Source organism: Diospyros lotus, chromosome 3, assembly GCF_014633365.1.
Source record: "Diospyros lotus cultivar Yz01 chromosome 3, ASM1463336v1, whole genome shotgun sequence".
In the NCBI taxonomy this organism is placed as follows: domain Eukaryota; kingdom Viridiplantae; phylum Streptophyta; class Magnoliopsida; order Ericales; family Ebenaceae; genus Diospyros; species Diospyros lotus.
Genome location: NC_068340.1, coordinates 1927415 through 1955376, shown reverse-complemented (window position 1 = coordinate 1955376; position 27962 = coordinate 1927415). Strand labels below are relative to the sequence as shown.

Below are 27962 nucleotides of genomic sequence, written 5' to 3'. Positions count from 1 at the left end.
GTTTTACAAGCTCAAGACATTCTAATCAGATATTAGGGCTAGGACGTTGCATGCTTTCTAGTTTCCTAACCATTGTAATGTTTTCTTCATGCAGATTATCTTCTTCTTGATAGTGCTTGATCGCATTATTTACCTGTGCTCATTTGCCACAGGAAAAGTTATCTTCTATATTTTCAACCTCATACTCTTTACATATTCAGTAACAGAGTATGCTTGGAATATGAAATCTTCACATCGGCAAGCTGGAAGATTGGCACTTCGTGCTATTTATCTAACAAAAGCAGCTTCTCTGGCACTGCAAGCCATACAGATCAGATATGGGGTTCCTCATAAAAGTACCCTGTATCGTCAGTTTCTTACCAGTAAAGTTTCACGTGTTAATTATATAGGCTACCGGATCTATCGTGCTCTGCCATTCCTTTATGAGTTGCGCTGTGTACTTGACTGGTCTTGCACAACAACATCTTTAACAATGTACGACTGGCTGAAGGTTAGTTCTCATCACTGTTTACTTCTTGCACTGCATCCAAACTATTTGGTTTGACCATGAAACTAATGCAATGAACAGCCCCTATTTTAGAAACTGCTTTTATCATCCTAAACTCTATAAGCCTTTTTTCAAGTATTATTGTTTAAGAAAAGTAAAATTGAGTTGAAAATGGAAAAGAATCGCACAAAACTTTCAAGTATACTGATGATGCTGATGAGATCCCCCTTCTTCTGAAGAGGATTTTTTTGCCAAAGTGAGTGTGATTGTCCTTAAAGTACATGAGTGTGCCCTATTTATTTTATTGTATCATATGGTTATTTCTGTCTCTGTTTCTGTATATGTCTCTCCCTGTGTCTCTTTAAATGTTTACTTTTGAGCAATGTGTTGCCTGGATGCTCAAGAAAAGTGCAAAATAATAATACTAATAAACAAAAAAGATTCTGGTGCCATTTTGAATGCTTTTACTGCAACTCATGCAGTTAGGTTGGAATAAACACAAGTATACAATTGATGAAACATCCAATCACAGTTAGAAAAGTATGAAACTGTCAATCTAGGCATTAGACTGAGAGGTATATAGAGCATTCTTTTGAGTTTCTAGTTAGGTGTAGAACTGATCAATTTGATACTGGATTCTGTAAATATTGAGGTACCTTTGTGTTACAGTTTTAAGTTTGTCCAGGTACTTTGCTTCCCAATTTTAAATCTGGAAATCATGATTCCTTTTTATGATTTACTAGAACATTATATGATTTACAAGTGCATTATTTTGTCCTTATGGCACCTTAGCCTTCTTATAGCTTTCTTTGTATTTATGACCTTTTAGGATTACCAGATGCTGGACATAGTTATCATCTGAAATCTGTTCGCTTTTGAAAGAGAGATGAAATTTTTAGTAGAAACTGAGAATCTAAGACTCAAAAATCTTGGGATTTTTTAAGTTAATTATTTTTTTAGTGTGAAAACTAAAAAAATGTAATCCCTTATTTTCTATCACCTGCTTACTGGCTTCTTGTTTTTGGAATACAAGTTATTTTTTGGACTAACTGTTATTGTTGGTGTTTCTTCATGGTCTCATCATTCAGCTGCACATACGTTTTTATCATCTATATTTGCCTCATTGGTGGCAGGTTGTTAATCTGCCAAAAATACAACATTATACTCGTGAATAGTTTGAATTGAACTGTTTTTTACCTTTCTAGTAAATATTAACTATTTATTTGCTTTTTTTGTAGCATAGAAGTTTGAATTCTTGTTTGGGAAACTGATACTTTTGCTTCCCATTTAGTTGGAAGATATAAATGCAAGCTTGTACCTTGTGAAATGCGATGCAATCTTGAATAGAGCGAGACACATACAAGGAGAGAAGCAAACAAAGATGACTAAATTCTGCAATGGGATATGTTTGTTCTTCATATTAATCTGCATCATCTGGGCTCCTATGCTGGTAAGAATGTAGAAAGCCGATTCTATTGGTTGTATGTATTTGATAAGTAAATTATTTTTGTTAAGAAGAACGGAAAGGAGATGCTGCCTATTGAATATAAAGAGTATACAATAGAAAACATAGCCCCCAACCTCCATGTATACTAAAAATTTTGTATTGTCTCGTAACCCCAAATATTGTCCACATAAGATCCATCCTTGACATGTGCCTAAACCCTAAAAGAATGAACCTTCATGTACAAGAGCTCTTTTTTTTTCAAATATTATATCAAACACAATTCCACTACCATTTGAGCCAAGCTTCCTTGGTTCCAGCTATTATTATGATTGTTAATTGGTCATAGCCTAAGAAAAGCTCTTGGCTGTTTCAAATCTAACTGAAGTAAGGTAATCACAGCGAATGAGTGTTGGTCACAGCGAATGAGTGTTGGCATTTGTTAGTAGTTGAAACATAGCTAATGCTCTGTGCATCACTTTCTAAAGGAAATGTGCTGGATCCTTGTTAGATATTACAAAAATGTTTGAACGTCAGAACAGTTTAATTTAACAGTTCATTCAATGAACATGCTTGAATAATTCATTCCACCCTTTCCTAATTTCTTTTCATAAGCCCCAAGAATAAAGAAACTTTGTTAACAGCCGACTCCTCAAGTCCACACCCACCTAGAGGCCTCCCCACCCGTATAGCTAACTTGAGTTCTCCCTAAAGTGCAAATCTCCAAGGAAATTTCCTGGAAGGAAATTCATAAAAAAATCAGTCAATCCTCTCTCTTCTGCAGTTGCTGTGGAAACAAGAATTCTTCCAATTTAGCAAATAAAGGTTAAACTCTTCCCTTTTACTTAGCAGCAAAAAGTCGCTTTTTAGCCTTATGCTCTCTCTGCATAAAAAGCATGGTAATAGAAATTTCCCGGGGGTTTGGGGGGGGGGGGGGGGGTTATTGCTGCTATTTTTCCTTGGATTGTGTATTGTGGCTGCCTTGTGCATGGACCGGAACCACATGCATACAAAGATTTTGTGAAGGGCAATTTCTCGATGGCATTAATAGGCCTAGGAATGTGGTTTTCAACAGGGGTCTTCAAGCTTTGGGTCGTTTGGGAATATCTGGTTTATTCTCGCTCTGCCTAAAGTGGAAGTTTTTATATGGTTGTCACTCCTTAACAAAATTAAGTTAACACCAAAGAGAATTTGGTGAAGAAAGGGATTCTAAATGTCGATAATATTGATTGTTCTTTCTGTGGCCACTTTGATGAATCTATGGATCACCTTTTCCTCCAATGTGAGGTAAGTTGGAGTTTCTAGTGTGAGGTTTTTCAATTGTGGGGTTTATGTTGGATGGCTCCCAAGAATATATTGGAGATGTTTGATCAAGGGGGGGGGGGGGGGGGGTGTTATGCCTGGGAAAACTATCAAAAGATTTTGGTTCTCTGTCTTATTTAGTGGACTTTGGACTTCATGGCTTGAGAGAAATAGAGTACTTGAAGAAGAAGAATAGTTTCTTATATTCATTGATAATACACCTGTCATTTATACACATAGGAGAGACTATATTTGGTAAGTTAAACCCCAAAAGAATCAGGAAACTAATCTTAGGAATTAGGAAAGGTAATAACAAGGGAAAGACCAGTGACCATACAAGATTTCCTGAAGGCATGTAGGGAATACTAATCAGCCACTATCCAACTTTTCCTTATGAAATTCCAATCCACCTCAATGTGTTTAGTGCGATCATGCTAGACCGGATTGTGTACAATGTTGATTGCAGATTTGTTGTCATCAAGAACTACAAAAGTTCACAAATCCCATTTTACCATAGCTCTAAATTTAGCTTCCGCACTAGATAATGCAACCGCATTCTATTTATTACTCCTCCAAGTTACTAGATTACCCCCAAGGTAGGTATAACAGTCGGATGTAGACCTTCTATCCATTAGAGAGCCAACATAGTCAACATCTGTGTAAGCTTCCAAGTTCCTCACCTCTTTTGGATAAGATCCCTTGTCCTGGTGTTGCTTTGAGATAATGTAGAATTCTATGAACTGCTTGCCAGTGCTTTTCCCTTGGGTCATGCATGAATGGACTCACTATACCAGTGCTGGCTCATGCATGAATGGACTTACTATGTTCTTTGCATAGGCTATATTTGGTCTAGTGTAGGAGTGGTAGATTAATGTCCCAACAAGTCTTTGATATCTCCCCTTATCAACTGCACCATTCTCTTCTTTTTTTACCCATTCTGTGGGTCGACTCAATGGGAGTACTTCTTGCCTGGAGTCCCGGTTTCCTTGAAAAGATCCAACACATTTTTGTTGAGAAATCAAAAAACCCTTTGAGTAAGCCACCTCAATTTCTAGGAAGTATTTCTGCCTCCCTTGGTCTTTAATCTCAAATTCCTTAACCAAGCATCTTCGGAGAGATTCTCTCTTGGCTGGATCATATATGGTTACCATGATGTCATCAACATACACAAGTAGGACTGTCATTCCACTTTCTAAACGGATTATTGTCTCTTTGAATTTGTTTGTACCCCATTGTTAGCATAGCTTTCATAAATCTCCCAGACCATGCTTGAGGATATTGCTTCAACCCGTATAATGCCTTTTTCAATCTGCAAATTTAATATTTACCGAAATGTTAATCAAATTCGAGTGGTGGTTCCATGAACACTTCTTCCAAGTCTCCATGCAAAAAGGCATTCTTCACATCAAACTGTAGTAAACACCAACTAGAGTTAGCAGCTAGGGACAACAATATTTCTATTGTATTCATTTTTGCAACTAGGGCAAAGGCCTCTCAATAATCTACCCCATAGGTTGGAGTATACCCTTTTGCAACCAGCCTAGTTTTGTACTTTTCTGAGGACCCATCAGCCTTATACTTCAAGGTAAATATCCATTTGCATCCCATTGGTTTTTTCCCTTAGGTAAGGTGACAATTTCCTATGTCTTATTCTTCTCTAAGGCATTTATTCCTTTTTCATAGCTTGCACCCTATTCCTGTTCCTTAATGCTTATTGTAAGATCTAAGGAGTGTCAATGGAGTGTAGGGTAGGGTAGTAAGGGAAGTTTTTTACTAAGGAGACAATCTATGGGAAGATACAAAATGAGAAATCAGGTGTTGAGTTCATTTTCGAGTTCCCTTCCTAATAGCAATAGGAAAATCCAAATCATGAGAGTGTGACTCATCCAAAGGAAGGAGAATAGGAAGATGCATTACTTGGAGAATGAGGAGATGCAATACTTGGTTTTGGTATGGGTTCATGAATCTACTAAGGTTTAGAAGCACATCTCTTCTTTCTCGATTAGACTTGCAGTGGCTTAGTAGGATCCAAATCCAGTTGCTGCCTTTCCTGGATATTTTTAGGTTTGGTTTCCTACTCAGGATCGATTCCAGGTGCTCTTTGGGAAGTAGTGTCAATTTCAAGTTCAAGGGAGGAATTTCTACTTGGGAAGGACTTGGAATCGAACCAGATGTGTTGGATATGGGAATGCTGTCAAGAAGGAATTCCCCCTTATCTTCTTCCTTGAAATTCTCCCCCTGAAGATAAAGGATTTGGTTGTGGAAGCATGATGCATTTTCATAAAAGGTGACATCCATAGAGATAAATAACTTTTGAGTGGGAAGATGATAGCATATATAACCTTTTTTAGTGTTAAGAGTATCCCAAAGACACATTTTAGAGTCGTTAGATCAAGTTTACCCCTATGGTGATTATGACCGTGACAAACGTGACACAACCAAACACTTTAGGTTGTAATTTTGAATGGGGATGGAAAGCAGGATAGAATTTTGAGAGCACGTGTAGAACATCGATTTCCTAGTACTCTAGATGTTATCCGATTGATTAAGTGTTACAATTAGAAGCACTAGGATCACTCTAATCACAACCAAATACACACCCTCACTCGATTCAATCACAATCAACATAAATTAAAAAAAAAGAAAAGAATTGAAAGCAATAATGAAATAGGAAAGAAGCAACCAAACCACACAAGAAGACAATGATTTTATCCTGGTTCAGATTGTTGTAAGCAATCCTATATCTAGTCTCTTTGATCCAAGATCAATCCATTAGAAATCCAACAAATCAGTACAAGAAACCCTCTCCTCTATAGTACGAGTACACCGCTCAAACGAGATTACAAAGAACTCTCTCTATCTAGCCTTTCCTCTCAGTTTTTCTGAACTATACTTGTATGCGGAATGAAGGATCATCCCCCAAGCGACTGCCCCAGCCCTATATTTATACACTTTTTTGGTGGAAACATCTAGGAAAAAAAAAGACATAACAATACCTAATATACCCCTAGGTTACAAGATACTATTAGATTAAACCTAACTAACTCTACTGCTGCTTGAGACCGATCAAGGCTTTATTGATATCTTCTAGATCTTCTATACTCAATGCAAAATTCAACATTAAGTAAGCTGTCGTTAAAATAGCTTCCCCCCAAAAGTGTTTCGGAATATTATTTTGAACAAGAATGCCCATGTAACATTGAGTAAGTGCCTATTTTTCCTTTCAACTTTTCCATTTTGTTGAGCTATATCAACACACAAGGTCTCATGAATAATTCCCTCCCTTTGATTGATGGGTTGGTGGGTTGTGTGTGCTTATTGTGATGGAGCTGCTCGTTATCTGCTAGTTTATCTTTCTGATTTATCTTGTTGTTGTATTTTATCTTTTTAGTTAGTTTTTTGGTTTGATTTGTTTGTATATAAGTTTGTTGTAACCTAGTTCTACAAAGTAGGAATATAATCTCTAAAATCTAGGAGAATTCTTAAGATCCATTGTGTATATATTTTAGGATCTCATTCGAGATTGATTAAGAAAAATTCAACTAGCAAGAGGTTATTTTTCTACAGTAATCTCTTGGATTATCATATCTAACATGTTTCATAGACACCCCAAATTGCGTGTTAATCATTTTTGTGAAAAGTGGGGAAGATATGGTTGACTTTTGATTTTTCTTTCATGAGGAAGTTATTCTAGTCAACATCAATGAAAGACACAAACCACCTAGCCTCGACAATGTTAGGAATTCTAGATCAATGGGAATCAGGGAGAAAGGCATAGAAGACCTTGAATTACTTAATGGAAATGACACACGATGATGTTTTGCAATTTCACACGTTTCACAATGGAAACTATCAATATTAACATTACTAAACAGTGAAGGACAACTTGTTCAAATCGATCATGATAAAGCCAGATTCTGAAAGTATTGGAAGAGAAATTTGAACATGAAAGGGACAACTTGTTCTCTTTATCCGTACGGTCACTCATCTCTTCAAGATAGTAGAGCCCATCCCTCTCAAAAAATCCAATTGTCCTCCCCGTAACCAAATGCTAAAAAACACGATGCGTAGAAAAGTGGTTATTTTGCAATTGAGATCCTTGGTAATTTGAGGAATAGAGATCAGATTAGTGGATAATTTAGGCACATACAACACATTTTTCAAAAGAGGGGTAGGGGTCAAATTGACCCCTCCTTGGTTGGCAATAGTGAAGAGCCATCAACAACTGTAATTTTCCTACTACCGGGACTAGGTTTGGAGGAATCAAACTAGGTTGGACTATGAGTTATGTGATCGGTAGCTCTTGAGTCTACAACCCAAGAGTTAGAATGAAACACCTTTGAGGCATTAAAGCTATAGGAGACAAGGCACTTACCTAATTGAGGCTAAGTGTTATTAAAGGTGTGCCTTGATACCAGGCGCAAGCCTGGCGCCTAGAAACAAACCAGGCGGGCGAGATTTGCCCAGGCCCTCAGGCGCAGCCTTGGGCTCATAGATGTTAAAGGCGCGCCTCATGAAATTAGTTGTCAAGCAGCCCACTGCCCACCGAAACCAGCTGCCATTCTTGGTTCCAACCTCTCCTCTTCTCGGTTCTAGCATGTATACATTACAACATATTTACATTTCTTTAGTTTAAATAAGTGTCAACATTTTCTTTAATTTATATTTTACCTTCCATTTACTTTAATACATAAATATAAATAAGAAAGTACCCCCCCATTTGGATTCAATAAAAATATCTAAAAAATCAAAATCCATAACAATAAGAAAATAGAAGTTTGATTTTAGTACAAACTCGGGATTTAGCAATTTTACCACCCCCAAAATACATACATATTATTTCTTGAAAAATTCATGAAAAATCATTTTAACAACAATGAATATTAGCTATCAAAATACCGGGAGATAGTTTTTCAAAATGAAATCATTTTCTTATATGTCTCCTTATAATGTGTTAATCTTCTAAACTTAGAAAATAATATTTTTCAAAATGAAAACATTTTCTTGATTGTGGACTTGTAGTGTTTATGTATTTATTTAGAACTTTGCATGATGATTGGTACTTGTTTGAGTTTGAGTATTATCTTTTTGTTTTTCTTAAGATGGTCTTTAGAGTGGTATTGTTGTTGACATGTTGTGAATCTTGCAGGAATCAAAAATTTAAAATGTCATCCAACACTATTGATCCTAATCCTGATAGTAGCTCTGCTTGTAGAAGAAAAGATCTAGCATGGAAATATCATAGTTAGCATATGTTGAATTTTATATTTTTTTTATAACATGCTTGTTAAAATATTATTAGAAGTTAGGTCTTATTTTATACATTTTTCTTCAACTAGGATATATTTTTATTTATTTATTTATTTATTTTTATTAACTTGCGTCTAGTTCCACCAGGCTCGTGCCTCGCCTTGCGCCTCAGGCTCCAAAACCCTTGTGTGCCTTAGTGCGCCTTGGGCCTTTAATAACACTAGATTGAGCTAATGAACACTTAATTAGAGGATGGAGTAAGGGAATTAATAAGGTCTTTGATAGGCAGCCCATAATATTCCGCTACTAGCAATAAGGATAGAATAGGAATTGAAATAGGAGAAGGCCAATTGGTGCATGTGCAGACTAACAAATTCAGTTAAAGGGTAGAATGGGAAGAGCAAAGAGGGGGGGAGGGGGGGCATGTGGGGGCAACATATTCCTATAAATAAGATAAGCAAATAAAGTAGAAGGGGGGAATATTTTAGTGAGGATATTGGGAGAGTGTGGACCTCTCGAAAGTCCATTTTCTTTTCATTTTGTTAATTTCTAGCTTGTAGTTCCTTCGATTATCAGTGTCCTATCAATTTGGTATCAGAGCGTCATCGATCCTAATGGTGAACTTGACGTACCGAGTAGGAAAATTGGAAGGGAGGATGGAAGGCATGCAACGGGAACTTGATGCCATGAGGGGTGTGGTTCAATTGGTGGGGAAGAAGGCAGCAAGCTTGCTGGAACGGTTCGCTTGGATGAGAACGAGGTGGGAAGAGCAGGAATGGGAGAGGAAGAACGAGGAGAGACGGAAAAACCAGGAGAAAGGGAGGAAGGGGAAATAGTTTGGCGAGCACTTACTGATGGGGTCGTCCCTCACTGAGAGGGCCACGCTGGAGCTGGGAAATCGGCACAAGGAAGCTGGCAGTGAGTACGACGTCTATGGGAGGTCGGACGAAAGGGGCTGACACCTAGAGATGCCAGTGTTTGAATAAGACAAACCGGACAGTTGGGTGTTTCGGGCCAAGCGGAGTCTAGCTTCTCCACATCCAACAACTGATTCACGGATCAATTGTCAAGGGCTCAATTCTCTGAGAAATTGGCTAACGATCCCAATGGTGAATTTGTCAGATAGAGTTGGGGAGTTAAAGAGGGGAAGATGGAGGGGATGCAAAAGGGAGTCGACGCCATAAGAGGGAGGTGCAATCGATGGAAAGGAATGTAGCAATCATGTTGGACCAGTTCGCATACTTGAGGACGAAGTGGGAGGATCAAGAACAGGAGAGGAAGAGCAAAGAGAAGGCGGGAGATAAACCTTCGGAATTTACCCAGAATTCTGAGGGATCACCTGGAATCGGGATGGGTGGGGAGTTCGAGGGTGGAATTGGAGGGAACTGGCGGTCAGAAGTGCGGGGAAGAAGGATGGAGATGCCGAATTTTGAAGGGGAAAATATGGATGAATGGATTTTTCGAGCCGAAAGATATTTCTCTATCAATCCGCTATCCGAGGAGGAGAAAATCGAGTCAGTTGCTCTGTGTTTCGAAGTAGGGGCTTGGGTGTGGTTTCAATGGGAGACTCGACGAAAGGGAGTTCGAAATTGGGAGGATCTAAAGATCCACCTAAGTAAACGAGTTCGATCTTCACAAGAGGGATCAATGGAGGAAAGGTTTTGGCCCTTAGGCAGGATGACTCCATGCGGGAATACTGCCTCCTCTTGAAGACTTTGGTGGCCCTGGCGAGAGAAGTTTCAGTGGCCATACTGGAGGGCACATTTGTTAATAGGTTGAAGCCAAAAATCAGGGCAGAAGTTAGGGTGTTACGGCCATCGGGTCTATCGCAAATTACGGAGACAACCCAGCGAATTGAAGACAAGATTCACATACTCCAAGCCCAAGTGGGTCCTAGACCACCTGGGAACCCTACAACAGTTCCCTGTTTTTCACCTTGAGGACAAGGTGAGTTCCGTGGGGGGAGTATTGATAGGCAGCCCATAATATTCCGCTACCAGCAATAAGGATAGAATAGGAATTGAAATAGGAGAAGGCCAATTGGTGCATGTGCAGACTAACAAATTTAGTTAAGGGGTAGAATGGGAAGAGCAAAGAGGGGGGGGGGGGGGATGTGAGGGCAACATATTCCTATAAAAAAGAGAAGTAAATAGAGTAGAAAGGGGGAATATTTTAGTGAGGATATTGGGAGAGTGTGGACCTCTCAAAAGTCCACTTTCTTTTCATTTTGTTAATTTCCAGCTTGTAGTTCCTTCGATTATCAGTGTCCTATCAGTCTCTTAGCTTGTTAATTTCCTCTTTCTTCAATTCTCCAAATTATGCCTTGCTAGAAGCAGCCTTTTCTTGGGGAGTGTCTTCTCCATTTGTGTAATGTACTCTGCTTTGGTGTTGTCCCTTGTCATAGCCCAAGGGCAAGTCTGTAATTAGAGGAATATAGCAGGTATAAGGGGAGATTGGTGAAACTGTAATAAGCTCACTTGGCACATGGCAGTCCACTTGGAGGTTCTAGAGAAGTAGTTAAAGGAAGTCTCTAGTTGTAACCAACCCCTATAAATAAGAAGCTGCTCACAAGGATGGGGATATGTGAAGATTAATCCACAAGTCCTTTCCCTCCTAATTCAATCTTTATTCTCTCTTATCTCTCTCTCTCATTTCCCTTCTTCCCGCCAATTCTCTTCCTAAATTCTGAAAGAGACTCCTAGTCAGATCTAGAGATTTGACATCCCTTAGATCCTCTGTTTTGATCCAGGACTTGTGCCTTCTCGTGAAGCTTGAAACAATTCTCTATTGTGTGGCGGAATTTTTTGCAGTAAGTGCACCAAAGTCCCTCTCAGTTAGGAGACTTGGTGAATTCTGCCCCCTTCTTCTTAGTTTTGTTGCCATGTCCTGAGTGAATACCCTTAGTTCCATCTTTTGTGGTCCTTGTAGAGATTATAGCCGAACCTTCAGCTGTTTGGTGTCAAGCATAATCAACCTTCTGCTCTACTTGGCCCAAATTATAGAGAAGACTTCAATAAGTGACAACAACTTCTCTTTCCCCAATATTTGTACCCTAACCTGATTGAACTTGACATTGAGACCAGAAGGTTATATCCAAGCTGCTTGCTATCAGGCTGGGCTCGGTTATCCATCCCCTAATTGGTGACTGCCAAAGTGCCTTTATTAAGGGTCGGCAGATCCTAGATGGAGTGCTTATTGCTAGTGAGGTGGTGGAACCGGCTAAGAAGGCTAAGGAAAAGGTAGCTTTCCTTAAACTGGATTTCTGTAAGGCTTTTGACAGTGTGGATTGGGGGTACCTCAAGGGGGTGATGGAAGCTATGGGGTTTGGGGCTAAATGGATAGGTTGGATAAGAAACAATGTTTTGAATCAGCAGATATCGGTGTTAGTGAATGGCTCAATAGCGGGTAAGTTTGATATGGAGCGTGGTTTTCTCCAAGGGGACCCGTTGTCCCCTCTCCTGTTCTTATTGGCAGCCGAGGGGCTTAACAAGTTGTTCTCGCAGGCCATGAATCTAGATGTGTTTTTGTGTATCTCGGTGGGGTCTCCTCCTATGCAAATCCCTCTTCTCCAGTTTGCAGACGACGCATTGATCTGCCCAGTTGATCTAGGAAGTATGCGTGCCCTCAAGCGGATTCTTAGATGCTTTGAGCTCATGTCTGGCTTGCGTATTAGCTTCAAAAAGTCCAGCCTCTCTACAGTTAATGTTAGCCAAGATTGGTTGATGGAGGCTGCAACTCTATTGAGGTGTAAATCTACCCCTTTCCCAATTTCATACCTGGGTTTCCAGCTGGGATTTAATCCAAAGAGGGTTGTGGCTTGGAAGGCGGTTGTGGACAGGATTAAGAGTCGATTGGCTTCATGGAAGGCTGGGATTCTATCTATGGCTGGCCGGTTATCTCTTATAAAATCGGTTCTGAACCATTTGCCAATTTACTGCATGTCTCTCTTTAGAATTCCTGTTGGGGTGGCGAAACAGATTGCTAAGCTACAAAGAAAGTTCTTATGGTCTGGGAACGAGAGCGTGGCAAAAATGGCTCTTGCTAGATGGGATTTGGTTGAGTTGCCTAAGAAGCTGGGTGGGCTAGGGGTGGGGTCTCTGTTGGCCAAAAACAAAGCCTTGCTCTTTAAATGGCTTTGGAGGATGATTAGTAGAGGTGATCAACTTTGGTGTAAAGTCATTGCGGCTAGGCATAATGGTATCTTCGTTGGAATCAATGATGTGGAGGTTAAGCGAAGTTTCAGTTCTTGGTGGAGGGGCATTGTTGTCTCCTATTCTAGCAATGATGAGGCTCAGTCTGTGGCCATGGAAGGGGTTAAAATCCGGCTGGGTAAGGGCGACTTGGCTCGATTTTGGGAAGACACTTGGGTGGGTTCCACCTCTCTGTCGAGTTTATTCCCTCAACTGTATTCGGTGTCCCTGGATAAAGGGAAGAGAGTGGCAGACTTAGGGTTTTGGGTGATTAACAATTGGTTTTGGAGCCTTAGCTGGAGAAGGCCGCTTCTTGTCAGAGAAGAGTCCATCCGGGCTAAGCTGTTGAGAGTTATCTCCTAAGTTCACTTAGTGAAGGGGAGGAGGGATACGGTCTTTTGGTCTCTTGATGCAGCTGGTTCCTTTTCGTCCCACTCATTCAATGAGAGGCTTTGCTCCCTAATGTTTTGTTTGAATGTCCCTCAAATTAATTCAGTGGCAGCTTGTGTTTGGGGCAGCCTAGCTCCTCCAAAAGTGGAGCTGTTTGTGTGGCTAGTCATTTGGGGTAAAATTAACACGAAGGACAACCTGAGTAGGAAAGGAATCTTGCAGGGGGATGATCTGATTTGCGTCTTCTGTGGCTCTGCTCCGGAGTCTGTAGACTACCTCTTCGTCCATTGTGAGGCTGTTTTGTGCTTGTGGCATCAAATCTTTAGTTGGTGGGGCTTTGAGTGGGTTTGTCCGAGATCAATTAGGGGTCTATTTGAGCAGTGGGATTTCTTTGCTCGGGGTAAAGGTCAAAGGAAGGTATGGAAGTCTCTTTTTTACTCAGCGCTATGGATTATATGGCTGGAGCGGAATAAGCTAATTTTCAAAGATCGAGGGTCAGGTGCAGTTGATATCTTTACCTTGGTGCTTGCTAGGTTTGTCGCTTGGGTGAAGGCTGTGGAGCCTTCTTTCCCTTACTCAGTGGATCAGGTTATCATGTCAGTCTCTGCTCTGGGCCGCTAGGTTCTTCTCCCTCTCCTCGGCTTGTTGGCTTTAGTGTCAGTTTTGGGTTGTTGTTGTCCCCTAATGGCTTGTGTTGGGGTGGGGGGTGGGGGGTGGGGGGGGGGGGTTGGTCGGCTTATTTTTGTTTGGAACTCTCTTGTTCCGAGTTTTTGATGTACATCCTCTTTACTTTCATTAATATAATTGAGCTCACTTATTTCAAAAAAAAGGAAGTCGAACATTCTGTCCCTCGCCACACATTCGTAGAGTTTCTTGGCATCATCACTGCACGTCATCTTAATACCCTAGTAATGGTCCATTTCAAGCCAATAACCTTTCATCAAACTATAGCATTCAGTCACTGAGAGTGCACCTTGCTTGGTGGTTGATATCCTTGTCTTGATCTCATAAATAAGGGTTGCATCTTGCACCTTTGAATGGGTCTAGCAACTGATTCCCAGATTTCTTTAGCAGTAGGCAGAAACATACAATTCCAATTGATCTCTGGTTGCATTGAGTTCCAAAGGTAGGACATAATCATCAAATTCTCTTCATCCCAAGCATGAAACTTTGGTATCGTGTACCTAGGGTTTAACTTAGGATTGGACTGGAAACTGGAAGAATAAAGGGGGAAATTTAGAAGAAGAATAGGGAGAATCAAAAGAACAAAAAATGAGGGAGAGAAAGATCGAGAGAGAATTTGGGGGAAGGAAATTGGAATTTCATTTATCAATCAAAACATAATCCTCTCATCCTCAGTTGTGACTGATATATAGCCCACAACCTCCCACATGCACCTATGTGCAATACAACAAACAACCTAACTACCTATTAGCTAAGGACAAAACCTTATAACAGAAAAAGAAAAAGGAAATTACAATTATTGTATAATGCATGTAAACTCCTACTTTATATTTACTAATCTATCCTTGGGGTCATGACAATTCCCCACTCCTTGAGAGAGTTCTTGTCCCCAAGAACTTGCAGCGATTGGGCCACTGCTCTTATCCAATACCAGCTTTCTCTATCTGTTTTATTCCTCTTTCTTTATTTCTTTCTTCTCCTAAGCCTCTTCTTCTTTATTCTTAGATTTCCAAGATCAATTCCTGGCATAATTTGGCCTAGAATTTCAATAGAAGCAACATGATCGAGTTCAAGACCAATTTCATTTATCAATCAAAACATACACCCACTTCTTGCAATAGTTGTCCAACCAAAATTGGTCTCCCATGTAAGAACATGATCAGCCACACCCGGAATGATATAGTTAGTAGCTGAAACTTGGAGTCTAAAGAGAGGTCTAATCGTGTCCATGACTTTCGTTAGTAGTTCATTACCGTCCAATACAAACAAGGATTGTAGACCTACATCCATAGTTGTTGTTACTGTATTCCCATTTAACCCACGACCATGCCTTGTTGCAAAAATATCAACATCTTGGAAATGCAACAATGGAGAATTGTAGACTTGCCTTGGATACTCAGACCAAGGCTGTTTGTGAGCATTAGAAATAGGAGTTACTGCAACTTCAATCCCAGCCAATGGCTCCTCAGTGACTGAGACATGACCTCCATCTCAACCTTCTTCCCCAACATGATTTACAGCCAGATTATCTGATGAGACAATATCCCTACACGGGACGGGGATATTGTCTCATCATCATTGTAGTTCTCATCTCCAATCTGATGTATAGACTAATCATCACTCGAATCATCAGCTTCTTGTTCTTGTAAAGTGTGGTCTACACAGATCTCCTCATCCAATCTTCTTTCATTTTTGGAATCCTGAGTTTCCATTGACAAGTTCGCTTTAGGTAAAACGCCAACTTCTTTAATATTGACTGAAGTTTTAGTCGAAACCTCCTGATTCCATGCAAATAATCCAACAATTCCTTTTTCCTTGTGTTTGTCAGAATGTCCCTCTACATGAACTTCTTTTTCAAAAAGATTAGTTGGTTCCTTAGGATCTGCTACACTAGCAACCTGTTCGTTACAGTTTCCTTCCTTGTCAATTCCACCTAAATTAGAATATTTCTTCTGCTCACAATCGGAGGTCAATAGTGAATCTATTTCCCGCCATTTTGACTTCTCTTTCAGCTACTACATTTTAAGGAATTCCTCTTGGTTAAAACTTCTGCGATAATCATTTGAACCCTTTCTCCTCAGTTTATCGTAGAATTCAGCGGGAAAGCTGTAGTGATACTTCTTAGTCAGTATCATCACAAACTTTTACAGTTGCTCGTGTAACATATGACCGAATTCCTCACATGTTTCGTGTATCACACTGTTTGTTTCCTTGCACCTTTGACTTAATTGATTATCAATTTTCTTTTCCCATGTCCCATGATTCTAGCCAAACTCATCATGACTTCTGTTGAATCCAACTGAAAATACAACATTCTTCTGTTGCAATTTAGACTCCACTTGTTTCATGTGTGCACTACTCCCCATAGCCTCACGAACATGGCATCCCACAGAAAATGCAGCATTCTTCTGCTGCAATTGAGGCTCCCATGGTCTCATGCGTGCACTATTGTCATAGCAGAAATCTCACGGGCAGGACAAACCACAGGCCAAGAAATCGGAGCTCTTTCTATCCTAAATCCCACACTTCCCTTCTGAAACTACCTCACAACAGTCACCTCTGAAATTGATCCAATCAGTGGAAAATTGCAATCACCTCTAAAATTAGCTGCCGAGGGTCACTTGTTGGAACTTCTAATTCCGTTGAATTCACCAATCTGTGGAATTTGTTGTTCAATCAATTCACTGAGGTCACCTTCAAATTCTAAATAGAGATTATAACCAATAATCGATCAGAATGCACCCTGGAACTATCTAAACTGCTCACCGTCAATTTTCAATCAACCTTGTTGTCACAATTCAAGGGTAGTTAGAAGGGCATTATTGTAAGAAGGTTGTAGTAGTAGGAGGAGGTATTTTGTGAGTTGTTAGGAACACATGGGTGCTATTTTCCAAATTTCATTTACTATTGAATAGCCTATAAATAGACCCTAATATGTAGAGAAAGGCATGGAATGAATGAAGTGGATTCTTATCTCCCTAATTCTTTCTCCCTCTCGTTTCCTCTCTAATCTCTCCCCCCCTCTCTCTTTTGATTTCTCTCTTCCTCCTTTAAGTCTATCATCCAGTTTCTCTCCCTAATTCCAATCACAACCCTAGGTAATAGTAGGGATATGACAAATGGTATCAGAGCCAATCCTTCCTTGGCTATGATTTCAATCAAACTCTGGTAAAGACGAGGCTGAGGTGATTTCGAAAATCTGTAATTCATGCACGTTCAAGCAACAATTGAGTCTGGAGAACTTGCATGCGATTGAGTTCAGAATTGAGATTTGGATCTGTCCGATCCGAGAGGTGATGTAGAATTCAGATTGATCCTAGAAGGCGAATGTTATCGGCTGCGCCAGAATCGTTAAACGGAGGAGGGCGGCTCGAATTGGTGTTGAGATCAGGCAGATTCCGAGTGATTTGAGATCAGGCGAGTGACTCGGAATTGAGGTGTGTTGAATCACAGAAGAAGTGACGAAGTGTGGCAAAGCAGAATCATATCCGATCAGGCAACTTTCAGAATCGGGGATTCGTAGCAAGGTTTGACGGAGGTTGATGCTCAGAATCGAAAGACTTATCTTCAGCTGCAAAATCAAAATCAGGAAGGCGTTGCAAGCTGAAAGAGTTCTGACCGGACATTGATTTAAATTTTTAAGCGAATCAGAGGGCGCAGCGGAAGCAGCATCGAAACGAGAAACTGGTCGGTGATTGGGTGTGGAATCGAACAAGTTACGAAAGGAGATTCAAGAAGCAGCAAACTCTGGAGCCAATTGGACGGTGATTGGGCATGGGTTGGGGCGATTGTTGAATCTGATTGACCGAAGGAAGTTAGCAACCGATTCGGAAGCCTCTTATTGATCCTTGAATCACTTTGATTCCGACAAACTAGTTGCACGTGGAGGCGAGAAGGCTGAACGCGATCAGGTGCGGAAATTCAGGTCTAGGTCACTACATGTGACCGAGTAGTGAAAGAAGGTGCCATCGGAAACGGTCAAGAAGAGAATTCCGCAAGCAGCGATTCTCAATTGCCTTGATTTTGATTGTGATCCTCCACTTAGATTTGGAAGTTGAGCGAGAGGTGAGTTCTAGGCGAATTCTAATTTGACTCGGGCGAGAAGTGAAGAAGTCTTGTGGCTGTGAATTTCAGCTCATATTTGAATTGCCAAAGCGAAGCAGGAGGAATCCTTGGCTATATGACCAAGGCGACTACTGTGAGGTGGGTGATTCTCCTAGGCGACTACTATGAACTGATTTCGGACAGAATTCTGGTGACTTGGGAAAGTGAGAGTTGGCAATTCACAAGAAGTTGTAACGGGAGCCAATCAAACTGTTAAGAAGCTGAAATTTGGAAGACGACAGTCCTTAGATACTCCATCATAACTAAAGTAGAGGTTTTGGGTGAGTTGGAAGCTAACAATAGGCTAACCTGAAGGCCGAACAAACTCGATCAGATCTCGGAAATTGATTTGGAGGACATTCAGTAGCAGGTAAAAAGCTGATTCAGATCTAAGCTATTGCTAGGGCAAGGTCCGAAGCAGATTAAGGTTGCTGAATTGGAAGTAACAATTGCATTGGCTTGGGTTGCTGAATTTTAGTACAGGAAAATTTCTAAAGAGATCCTTGTAAGCTAATCAAGAGGCTGTTGCAGGGTGTAATTTCAAGGAATTGAACTGAGGAAGATGGCCGAAGGACTAATTGCTGCGACAAAGGAAATCAAGGACCTCCGTAGGCAGCTGGACGATTTTTTGATCCTATGTTTGCATAACTTTCAGACTGCTAATTGGACTTTGTCGACTTCAATTCCAAGTGTCGATTTGCCCACTCTTGCTCCATTGGCTATGTCGGTGTTTGACAGGGATAGGCCCAAATGGTGGATCCGACAATGTGAACGGGTGTTCTACCAACATCGAGTAGCTGAAAAGGAGAAGATAAAAATGGCCGCAGCCAATCTAAGGGGAATTCCATACGTTTGGTTCCTGAATTGGAGTTGGGGAAGGGTGGAATTGAGCTAGCCGCAGTTTGTAATTGACTTGTGTAACCGATTTGGAGAAAGGACCAAAACCTATATTATCAATGGAGCTTTAAAGGCTGTTAATCTGGAGATGCAAGAAGCCAATGAGGAAGAAAAGGAAATGGAAGAAGGGATTGAAGAATTGGGGGATGGGCAGACCAACGATTAGCAGCATCTCAAGCACCCCCGCTGGTACTGAGAATCCGGATGCTAAAACCCTCAATATGACACCATTAGAGGAGGTAACTGTTGTGGATGAAGCCGAGATTTTTGCTAGCAATCCGGGAGCCAAAGATCTTGGAATGGAAATGACCACAACAGCCTTAGATTGTGGAGATCTTAAATCTATTTCTCCTGAAAGGATAGGAATGGAAAGAGTTGCTGAATTACCCACTATGGATCAGGTAACTCCAATTGAGAAATCAGTCAATTGGGAGGAAACTTGTGCTTTAATTGAAGTGGATAACCAATGGAGGGCAGTTCAAGATTGGCTAGAGGTTAAGGGAGGATGCTTGCATGAAATTGATTACTCTAAAACCTTCCAACAGTATGTTTCTGATCTGGAGCAATGGAGGATGCAAAAGGATAAAGCAAAGCAAGATGAAAGGAAGAAAGGGAAGGAATTCTTTGTTCAAGGGACCAAGACCCTTGTTGTTTTGTTTACTCATGTTTCCATCGGTGTAGCAGCAAGACATAATGTTGTTGAGGAGACAAAAAAAAGAAAGCAAAAGAGAAGGGAAAAACAAAGATAAGAAGAAGGAAAACCGAAGAAGAAACCAACGGGTGAAGATGGGCGTTGGATGAAGAAACAATGGCTTGATTGTAATAAGTTTCTTGGGGACAATAAACCTTTCAAGGGGAGGGGAATGTCACAAGTCAAGGGTAGTTAGAAGGACATTATTGTAAGAAGGTTGTAGTAGTAGTAGGAGGTATTTTGTGAGTTGTTAGGAGCACATGGGTGCTATTTTCCATATTTCATTTACTATTGAATAGCCTATAAATAAACCCTAATATGTAGAGAAAGGCATGGAATGAATGAAGTGGATTCTTATCTCCCTAATTCTTTCTCCCTCTCATTTCCTCTCTAATCTCTCCCTCTCTTTCTCTTTTGATTTCTCTCTTCCTCCTTTAAGTCTATCATCCAGTTTCTCTCCCTAATTCCAATCACAACCCTAGGTAACAGTAGGGATGTGACACTTGTTTCCTTCTGACTTAAATCTAAAACGTGGACAATCCATTGCTCGATCACTTCGGCAGGTTTCACCACGCTTCTACTGCTCTGTCACTTTGGCAGAGTCGTCGAAATTGGCCTGTAGATTGGCAGGGTTCACCACGTTGTCGAGTCTCGGGCACGAGACTTGTAGTGTGGAGAATTAGAAAGATCAAGAGAGAGAGAGAGAATTGGGAGGGAAAATGAAAGAATTAAGAGGGAAATGAGAGAATTCAAGAGGGAAAGATCTTCTCATTCAACATAGAAGTCCCATTCTCCTACATCCAGCCTTATATAGGCCTTTCCTGCGGTTCATATTGTAATCGTGAGGAAAGTTCTAGTTCCCGCTACAAGCAAGTGGCTCATGTGGGCTACGGTTATTACAAGAGTTCATTAAAAAAAATTACAAAACTGCCACTGGGACATAACATTCCCCACCCCTAGAAAGCATTCTTGTCCTCGAGAATCTATAGGAGTCCTGTAGCTCGCGGAAATTGGGTCATCAAATCCGGTAGATACTCCCAGGTGGTGTGATGAGGACCATGTGCGACCACCTGACTAACACTTGTGTTAGGGGCAAAGAGCCTTGGTAGATCACTCATTTGTCCAAAATGGTCTGTGGCTCCACTATCATTTCCTCTTCCTCATCCACAGTAGGGATCTCCAAACTAATTGTCGCCTGTGGTTCAATGGATTTCTTTAACAGAGATACATGGAATACATGATGCATGTGAACATGTGGTGGCAGTTTGAGCTTGTATGCAACCCTCCCCACTTTAGCCTTGATAGTACATGGCCCAAAGTACTTTGGGCTTTACTTGGATGCAGGAGTAGATGTGAATGGTTGTTGCAAAGACCTCTTCACTCTCAAATAAACTTTGTTCCCTACTTCAAAGGTCCGGTCACTCCTCTTCTTATCGTCATTATGCTTCATCCTATTCTGTGTTGTGGCTAACTCCTTCAATACCTTCAAAACCTCCCGCTTTTGTTGTAAGTACTGCTCCATCGAAGCCATAGTAGCTATAGAACTCGATAGGGTTGAGATGAGGGGTGGCTTATACCCAAACATTGCTTGAAAAGGGCTCATGTTGATTACACTGTGGTGGCTGGAATTATACCACCACTGGGCTAACGACAGCCACCTATTCCAACTTTTTAGCCTATTGAAACACATGCACCTCAGATAAGCCTCCAAACATTGGTTAACTCTCTCGGTTTGGCCATCGATTTGGGGGTGGTAGGCTATGGACATGTGCAGCCCTACCCCCGTGCTCCTGAACAATTCTTGCCAAAACACACTTGTGAAAATCTTGTCTCTATCCGAGACAATTGACTTAGGAACCCCATGTAATTTAACCACTAAATCCATGAACTTCCTTGCTACCTCTTGTGCTGAGAAGGGATGGGTTAGATTGATAAAATGGGAGAACTTATTCAATCTATCTACCATAACCAAAACCACATCCTTGCCCTCTAATTTGTGAAGCCCTTCTATGAAGTCCAAAGAGATCCCTTCCCATGCTTGTTCTGGCATTGCCAAGGGTTGCAGCAAACTCCGATAGGCCACGTTCTCATGCTTGCATCTCTGACATACCTCACACGATAACACAAAACTTACCACCGCTTTCTTTTGTCTCGGCCAATAGAGCATTTGCCTCACCTTCTGGTAAGTGGCTTGTATCCTCGAGTGGCCACCTACTGGAGAAGCATGTAAAGAGGCTATGATCCGCCTTTTGAGTGCCTTATCCTCTCCCACGACCAACCTGCCATTAAATCTTACCAACCCATTGGAAATGGTATACCTTGGCATCTCTATGGACTAAACTGCAAGCTAAGTTATTAGGCCAAGTTATTAGGCCTTGCACTCATGGGGTTTGGTCATAGTTTCCTACCACCTCCTTAACCCACTTGGGCACCACAGACATTATAGACTAACATTCCCCTTTTTCTTCCCTTCTTGAGAGGGCATCAGCTGCCACATTTTTCTTCCCCTTGCAGTACACAATAGTATAATCCAACCCCATTAATTTGGACACTCCCTTCCTCTGCAACTTGGTGTGCAACCTTTGTTGGGATAAAAATTGCAGGCTCTCGTGGTCAGTCTTAATAATGAAGGGTCATGCTTTTAGGTAGTGCCTTCACTTCTCAATAGCTCCTAACACGGCCAATAGCTCATTGTTATAAACACTTAGGCCTAAGTGTATTGGAGTCAACGCTTGACTAATATAGGACGGGGGTCTTCCCTCCTACTTTAACACTGCACCTACCCCATTGTCGCATGCATCTGTTTTCACCACAAATGTCTTAGAAAAGTCTAGAAGAGCTAGCACTAGTGCCTCTGTCATGGCCTTCTTGAGTCTCAAGAAAGCTGACTTCGCCCTTGGGTTCCATTAGAAACTATCCTTGAGGAGTTCAGTTAGGGGCTTACTGATGGGGCCATAATTCTATATGAACTTCCGGTAATACCCTGTTAACCCTAGGAAGCTCCTTAGTTCTTTTACTATCTGCGGCCTAGGCCACTCCACCATGGCTATGACCTTATTGGGATCAGTCTTCACCCCTTCTCCCGATATAATATGGCCTAGATACTCCACTTCTTTTTCAGCAAAAGTACACTTTGATAGCTTAACATACAACTTGTTAGAAGTCAAGACCTCAAAAGTGGTACGAAGGTGGTCTAGGTGTTGTTTATAGTTCGGGTTGTATATGAAGATGTCATCAAAGAAAACTAGGATAAAGTTCCTCAAGTAAGGTTGGAAAACTTGGTTCATTAGGGTCTGGAAAGTGGTTGGGGCATTGGTGAGCCCAAAGGGCATCACCACAAATTCATACAACCCTTTATGTGTAGTAAATGCAGTTTTAGGTATGTCATTAGGGGTCATTCGGATTTGGTGATAGCCGAATCTCAGGTATAGGTTGGAAAAAATTTGTGCCCCATTCAATTCATCTAAAAGGTCATCAATGAGGGGTATAGGGAACTTGTTTTTGATGGTGTTAGAACTTAGCATTGAGTTGACGATAGTCAACACAAAACCTCTAGGACCCATCTTTTTTTTTAACAAGTAAAATGGGGGAGACAAATGGGCTTTGAGACGGTCTGATAATGGAAGTAGAGAGCATATTAGAGACTAGCTTCTCTATCTCGGCTTTTTGGGTAGGTGAGTATCTATATGCACGTAGGTTTACGAGAAGTGAGTTTGGCTTCAGGTATATGGAATGGTCAAGGGCTCTTTGGGGTGGCAGTGAGTGGGGCTCAGCAAATAGGTTTTGAAATTCTCGGAAGAGTAAATTTAAGCTATCAGGAAGTAGTACCTTAGTAGGAGACTATAGACTTTAAGCTGCCCTCCTTTGGTTGTTCATACTCCACTTCCCTTCATTCCTGTCCATTCCATTCCCAAGCATGGATAGAATATAAGTCAGCTATCTACCCCCCTTTGCTCTGCATTAACCTTTGTAATTTGCTCCCTTTTATCAATTTACGCTCTCCCTGCTCCATGATGCCCCTCAGAGTCAATTTGGTACTCCCCATATCCACTGTGACTTCCAGTTTGTTGAAGTCAAATGTGAGAAGGCTTACTATTCTCATCCAATCAACACCCAAGACTATATCACACCCTCTTAGTTCAAGGATTCTCAAATCAGCTTGGAACTTCTGCCCTTGCATAAGCCATTTGAACCCTTCACACTTGTTGTGGCTATACATTTTACTCCCATTAGCCACTGTCACTGATAATGGGGTTGTGGCAGTCATCTTGCATCTCAACTCCAAGGTAGTAACTTCATTTAAGAAGCTATGCGTACTGCCACTATCTATCAACACTAGCAGCTTCCTTTCTCCCACTTGTCCTTGCACTTTGATGATCTTCCCAGTTATACCCCCTCTGAGAGCATGAAATGAGATTTCTACCCCTTTTTGCTCTGTTTCTGCAATGGTAGAGGTTGTTGTTACTTCTTGCCTAGGCTCCCCTTCTATTCCATCCTCCCCTTCGTCGCCTCTATCTTTCTCCTCCCCTTCCATATTCAACAATTGTCTCCTGCATATATGCCCTGGTCCAAACTTCTCTCCACATTTGTAACACAGCCCCATGAGCCTACTCTGCTCCATCGTAGGGGGTTGGGATTGGCCCTAGGCCCTCCTATTGCTCCTCCATCCACTAAGGCTCGAGTATTCCCTACTAAGAAAGGGTTGCTAGGTGGTAGGGGTCTGACCATTGTCCTGTTCTTCTTGTAAATCGCCTCCAACATTAAGTCTTGGAGTCTAGCCTTCTCCGTCGCTTGCCTAATCGTGGTAGGCATCATCATTTTTACCATTGACCTCAATTCATCTTTGAGGTTGCTAATAAAGCTAGACATAATGTATTGGTCTGTTAAGGTGGGTTGTGCATTCCACATCAGTGCCCCTAATTCTCTAAAACTTCTTTTAATAGTCAGTCACAGATCCTTCTTGCTTGAGCTTGTTAAACTCTTCTACTATATCCGTCATGTTTCTCTCACCAAATCTTACACATAATTCTTCAACAAAATCTATCCACCTAGCATTCATCCCTCTCGATCTACACCACCCTTGGAACGATGCATTAGCCGTATCATTTAGATAGGCGGTAGCTAGATTGATCTTTTGATTCTCAATTACACCATAAAACTAGAAGAACCTCTCACACTTTCGAATCCACCACCGTGGTTTTGATCCTTCAAAGAGAGGGATCTCCAATCTCGGCATGGGGCCTTGATTGGATCTAAGGGAATTAACTTCCCTTACCTAATCTCCAGTCTCCTCATAGGATGAATTCCCCGCTTCAGTGACTCCATGTGGCCTGGGGAAAATTCCTGGTCCCACCAACCCCTACTCAGAACCCGTTCTGGGAGGGAATTCCGATGGCAACCAGAATTGAGGCAAGGATGGTAGCATGTTAAACATGCTGTTGATTCTCTGTCCACATTGCTCCATATTCTCCCGATTCCTCGTTAATTCCCATTGGACCCCTTCCCTAGAGGCTGTCATATCTTCGCATAACTCTTCTCAGATCATCCTGATCTCCTCCTTGCTCTGGGTCACAGCCTCCTGCGTATGAGTCATCCCAAATTCCATCGCCTCTATGCTATTTTCCAACTGTTTCAATCAAGTGCCTTCTGCCATCCTAAATACTATCTGGCCCGCCTCAATTACGCCGATCCACAACACCGCCTAATGTCGAAATCGCAGCTAAGGACGACCGGCTCTAATACCAAAATGTCAAGTCTCGGGCACGAGACTTGTAGTGTAGAGAATTAGAAGGATCAAGATAGAGAGATATAGATAGAATTGGGAGGGAAAATGAGAGAATTGAGAGAGAAATGAGAGAATTCAAGAGGGAAAGATTTTCTTATTCAACATAGGAGTCCCATCCTCTTACATTCATCCTTATATAGGCCCTTCCCGCGGTTCATATTGTAACCATGAGGAAAGTTCCAGTTCCCGCTATAAGCAAGTGGCCCATGTGGACTACGGTTATTACAAGAGTTCATTCAAAAAAAATTACAAAACTGCCAATGTGACATAACACACGCTTTCGCTACTCTGTCACACTTTCGTAACTCAATGGCCAAGGATCATCAGCTCTGAACTGCCTTCAATTTCGATGGATCACTCACTGAAATTCGGACATACACAAATAAAAGAAACCGAAGGCTAAGGAACTGCTCTGGAATTCACCACTGTTCACCTTTGTTCACCACTGCTCCAAAGTCGAACAACCTTCTAGATTGCCAGAATTCATCCAGATCGTCGATTAGGACTGAAGGCAACCACAACTCAACAATTTCCTAACCCTAGCCGATCTAGGCAAGGATCTAGGTTTGAAACTTGAAGCTTCTTCAATGGAAGAAGCTTGCAGGTAATGCTGGTGAATGATGGAAGCAATCGATAATGGTAAGGAAGAACGGCAACAGTCAATGGAGACGAGTAAGGGGAGGTCGACGATCGTCAGTGACAAAGAGCGCTGAGGAAGATCGGTGACAAGCAAAGGCAATCGGTTATCCAAACAAGAAACTAGAGGTGGCCAATGGAAAGGTGGCGGTCGGTCAACCGAGCAAGAATCAGAGGCTACCAATGGACGGAAGGGAGATGAGATTGGCTAAAGGGGAACGCGATGGTGGTCGACTAAAAGCTTTGTAAAAAAAATGATGATGCTTGGTCGTTGTGGGTTAGCCGCGAGGAAGAGGAAGACAACCGAATCTGAAGCGTTGTCAGCCACGTTAAGGCGGCCAGGGGGTGGTCCGACGGTGGCTGAATGGCGACGATGGTTATAACAGTGCTGGGCAACTTGAAAACCCAGCTAAAGAAGATGATGAGATGATGCAGATCTAACAGCTAAGATCAGCCAAACATTGATGGTTTGATCCAATGGCTCTAATACCAGTTTGTTATGAAATTGGATCGAATTTTACGTGAAAAATTCAAATTGGGAAAAACCACAAGTAGAAGGAATAAAATATTACTAGGCAAATATTGCTACAACAAAAGTGATATTGCCACACCAATTCCATGGTATTGAGCACTTATTTATAAACCTAAAATCATCTATGGATCAACTATCGCTCAAGATCCACTTCACTTATGGATCAGCATTCTTCAATTCCCTAGCAAAATGAACTACTAGGCAATAGGACCGACTCCACCTCCTAGCTCACCTGCTGCAAAAGTCTCCTATACTTCCTCAAACGCCTTCCGATTCGAACCATGAGGTGATCGGAAATTAGTAGCCTAGGGTGCCGGATCTAATGAGCGAAGGAAGTTGGAGGAATCCATCTCTTCCAATGGAATCCGCCTATAGTTTCGAGATGAAACTGCTTTGCTCTGCTTCGATCGAAAATTAGTAGCCTAAGCATTGTTGTTAAAATTGCAATTTAGCACCTATGATTTTACGATGTTATGTCTCGGAGACCTCCAAACGATTCAACTCGCACGCAAAATCAAAAATGGGGTAAAATTGCATTGACTCATGAGTTAACTCGGTAAAATAACTGAAATCGCGAGCCAACTCACGATTTCAGCAAGCTTAATTTTGACTTACTGGAATTCCGTCTCTAAGCTTCCAGTAAGTGACCAAATTGACTAATCAATTAAAATCTAGGGCTTCACACACGCATAGTAGGCACAAAGACAACACAAAATCGAGGGCTTCCACTATTCTCCCTTGTCGCGCGGTTGCTCGGTGCTCATGGCCGCCTTCTACTTGCTTCTCAGTTGTTTGGTGCTCAATCGCATCTCGTCTCAGCTTCTCGCACAGTCACACTTGCACTCTCATCGTCATCGATGCTCTCGGATTGGTTCTCTTGGCGCAATGTCAGATGCATTGCAAGATTTGAATGCAAATGGAACAATGATTTTTGGGAAGCAAAAATGGAAGGGACCAGTCCATTCCGTTGTTATTTTCTTGGTTGTGTATTGATATATATATATATATATATAATATTGTATATATATATTTCTTTCTTCTCAATTTGAGTTTTTCTCAATTCCGTCTCGAAGGTTAGCATATATATATATATTGTGTAAATAATTATATTCCAAAGGAACCAGTTCTGCAGTTTGCCTTTGCCCTTAGGCTTTAAATCAGCCGGGCTTTTAAGGTTCTAAGGGACATTGCTTTAGGAAGAGATCTCAAGAAGTTCATTTCTATATGTTAATTCCTTTCCATCCTTGATGGAGTAGAGTGCTTTCATTTGTCAGTAGCTTTTAGAACTATGGATCCGAAGTCCATTTGAATAGTATCTTCAAAATGATCTATATACCTAGGGAAGAAATAGCGTATATATGTTACCATCATGTTTTTAAATAATATTAATTTATTTTTTATAAAATTTTATCATTATAAACATATATTTACATAAATTAAATGGTATTTTTAATTATCTCTAAAATCCTACGATTTTACGATTCGATTTTATGGACTCTCATTCAATCCCATTTAAAATCTAAATTTTAACAACCTTGACCCTAAGAATTGTTGTGTGTTAGGACTCCCA

At 41.2% G+C, this 27962-nt stretch overlaps 1 protein-coding gene across 1 annotated transcript in view; it reads left to right on the top strand.

Annotated features, from left to right (window-relative positions):
- LOC127798203 (piezo-type mechanosensitive ion channel homolog) overlaps positions 1-27962 on the top strand; it is an 84248-nt gene that overhangs the window by 43410 nt on the left and 12876 nt on the right. The window contains exons 16-17 of the mRNA XM_052331590.1: positions 95-490; positions 1779-1937. Of these exons, the coding sequence (XP_052187550.1) occupies positions 95-490; positions 1779-1937 (555 nt within the window). The remainder of the gene's footprint in view (positions 1-94; positions 491-1778; positions 1938-27962) is intronic.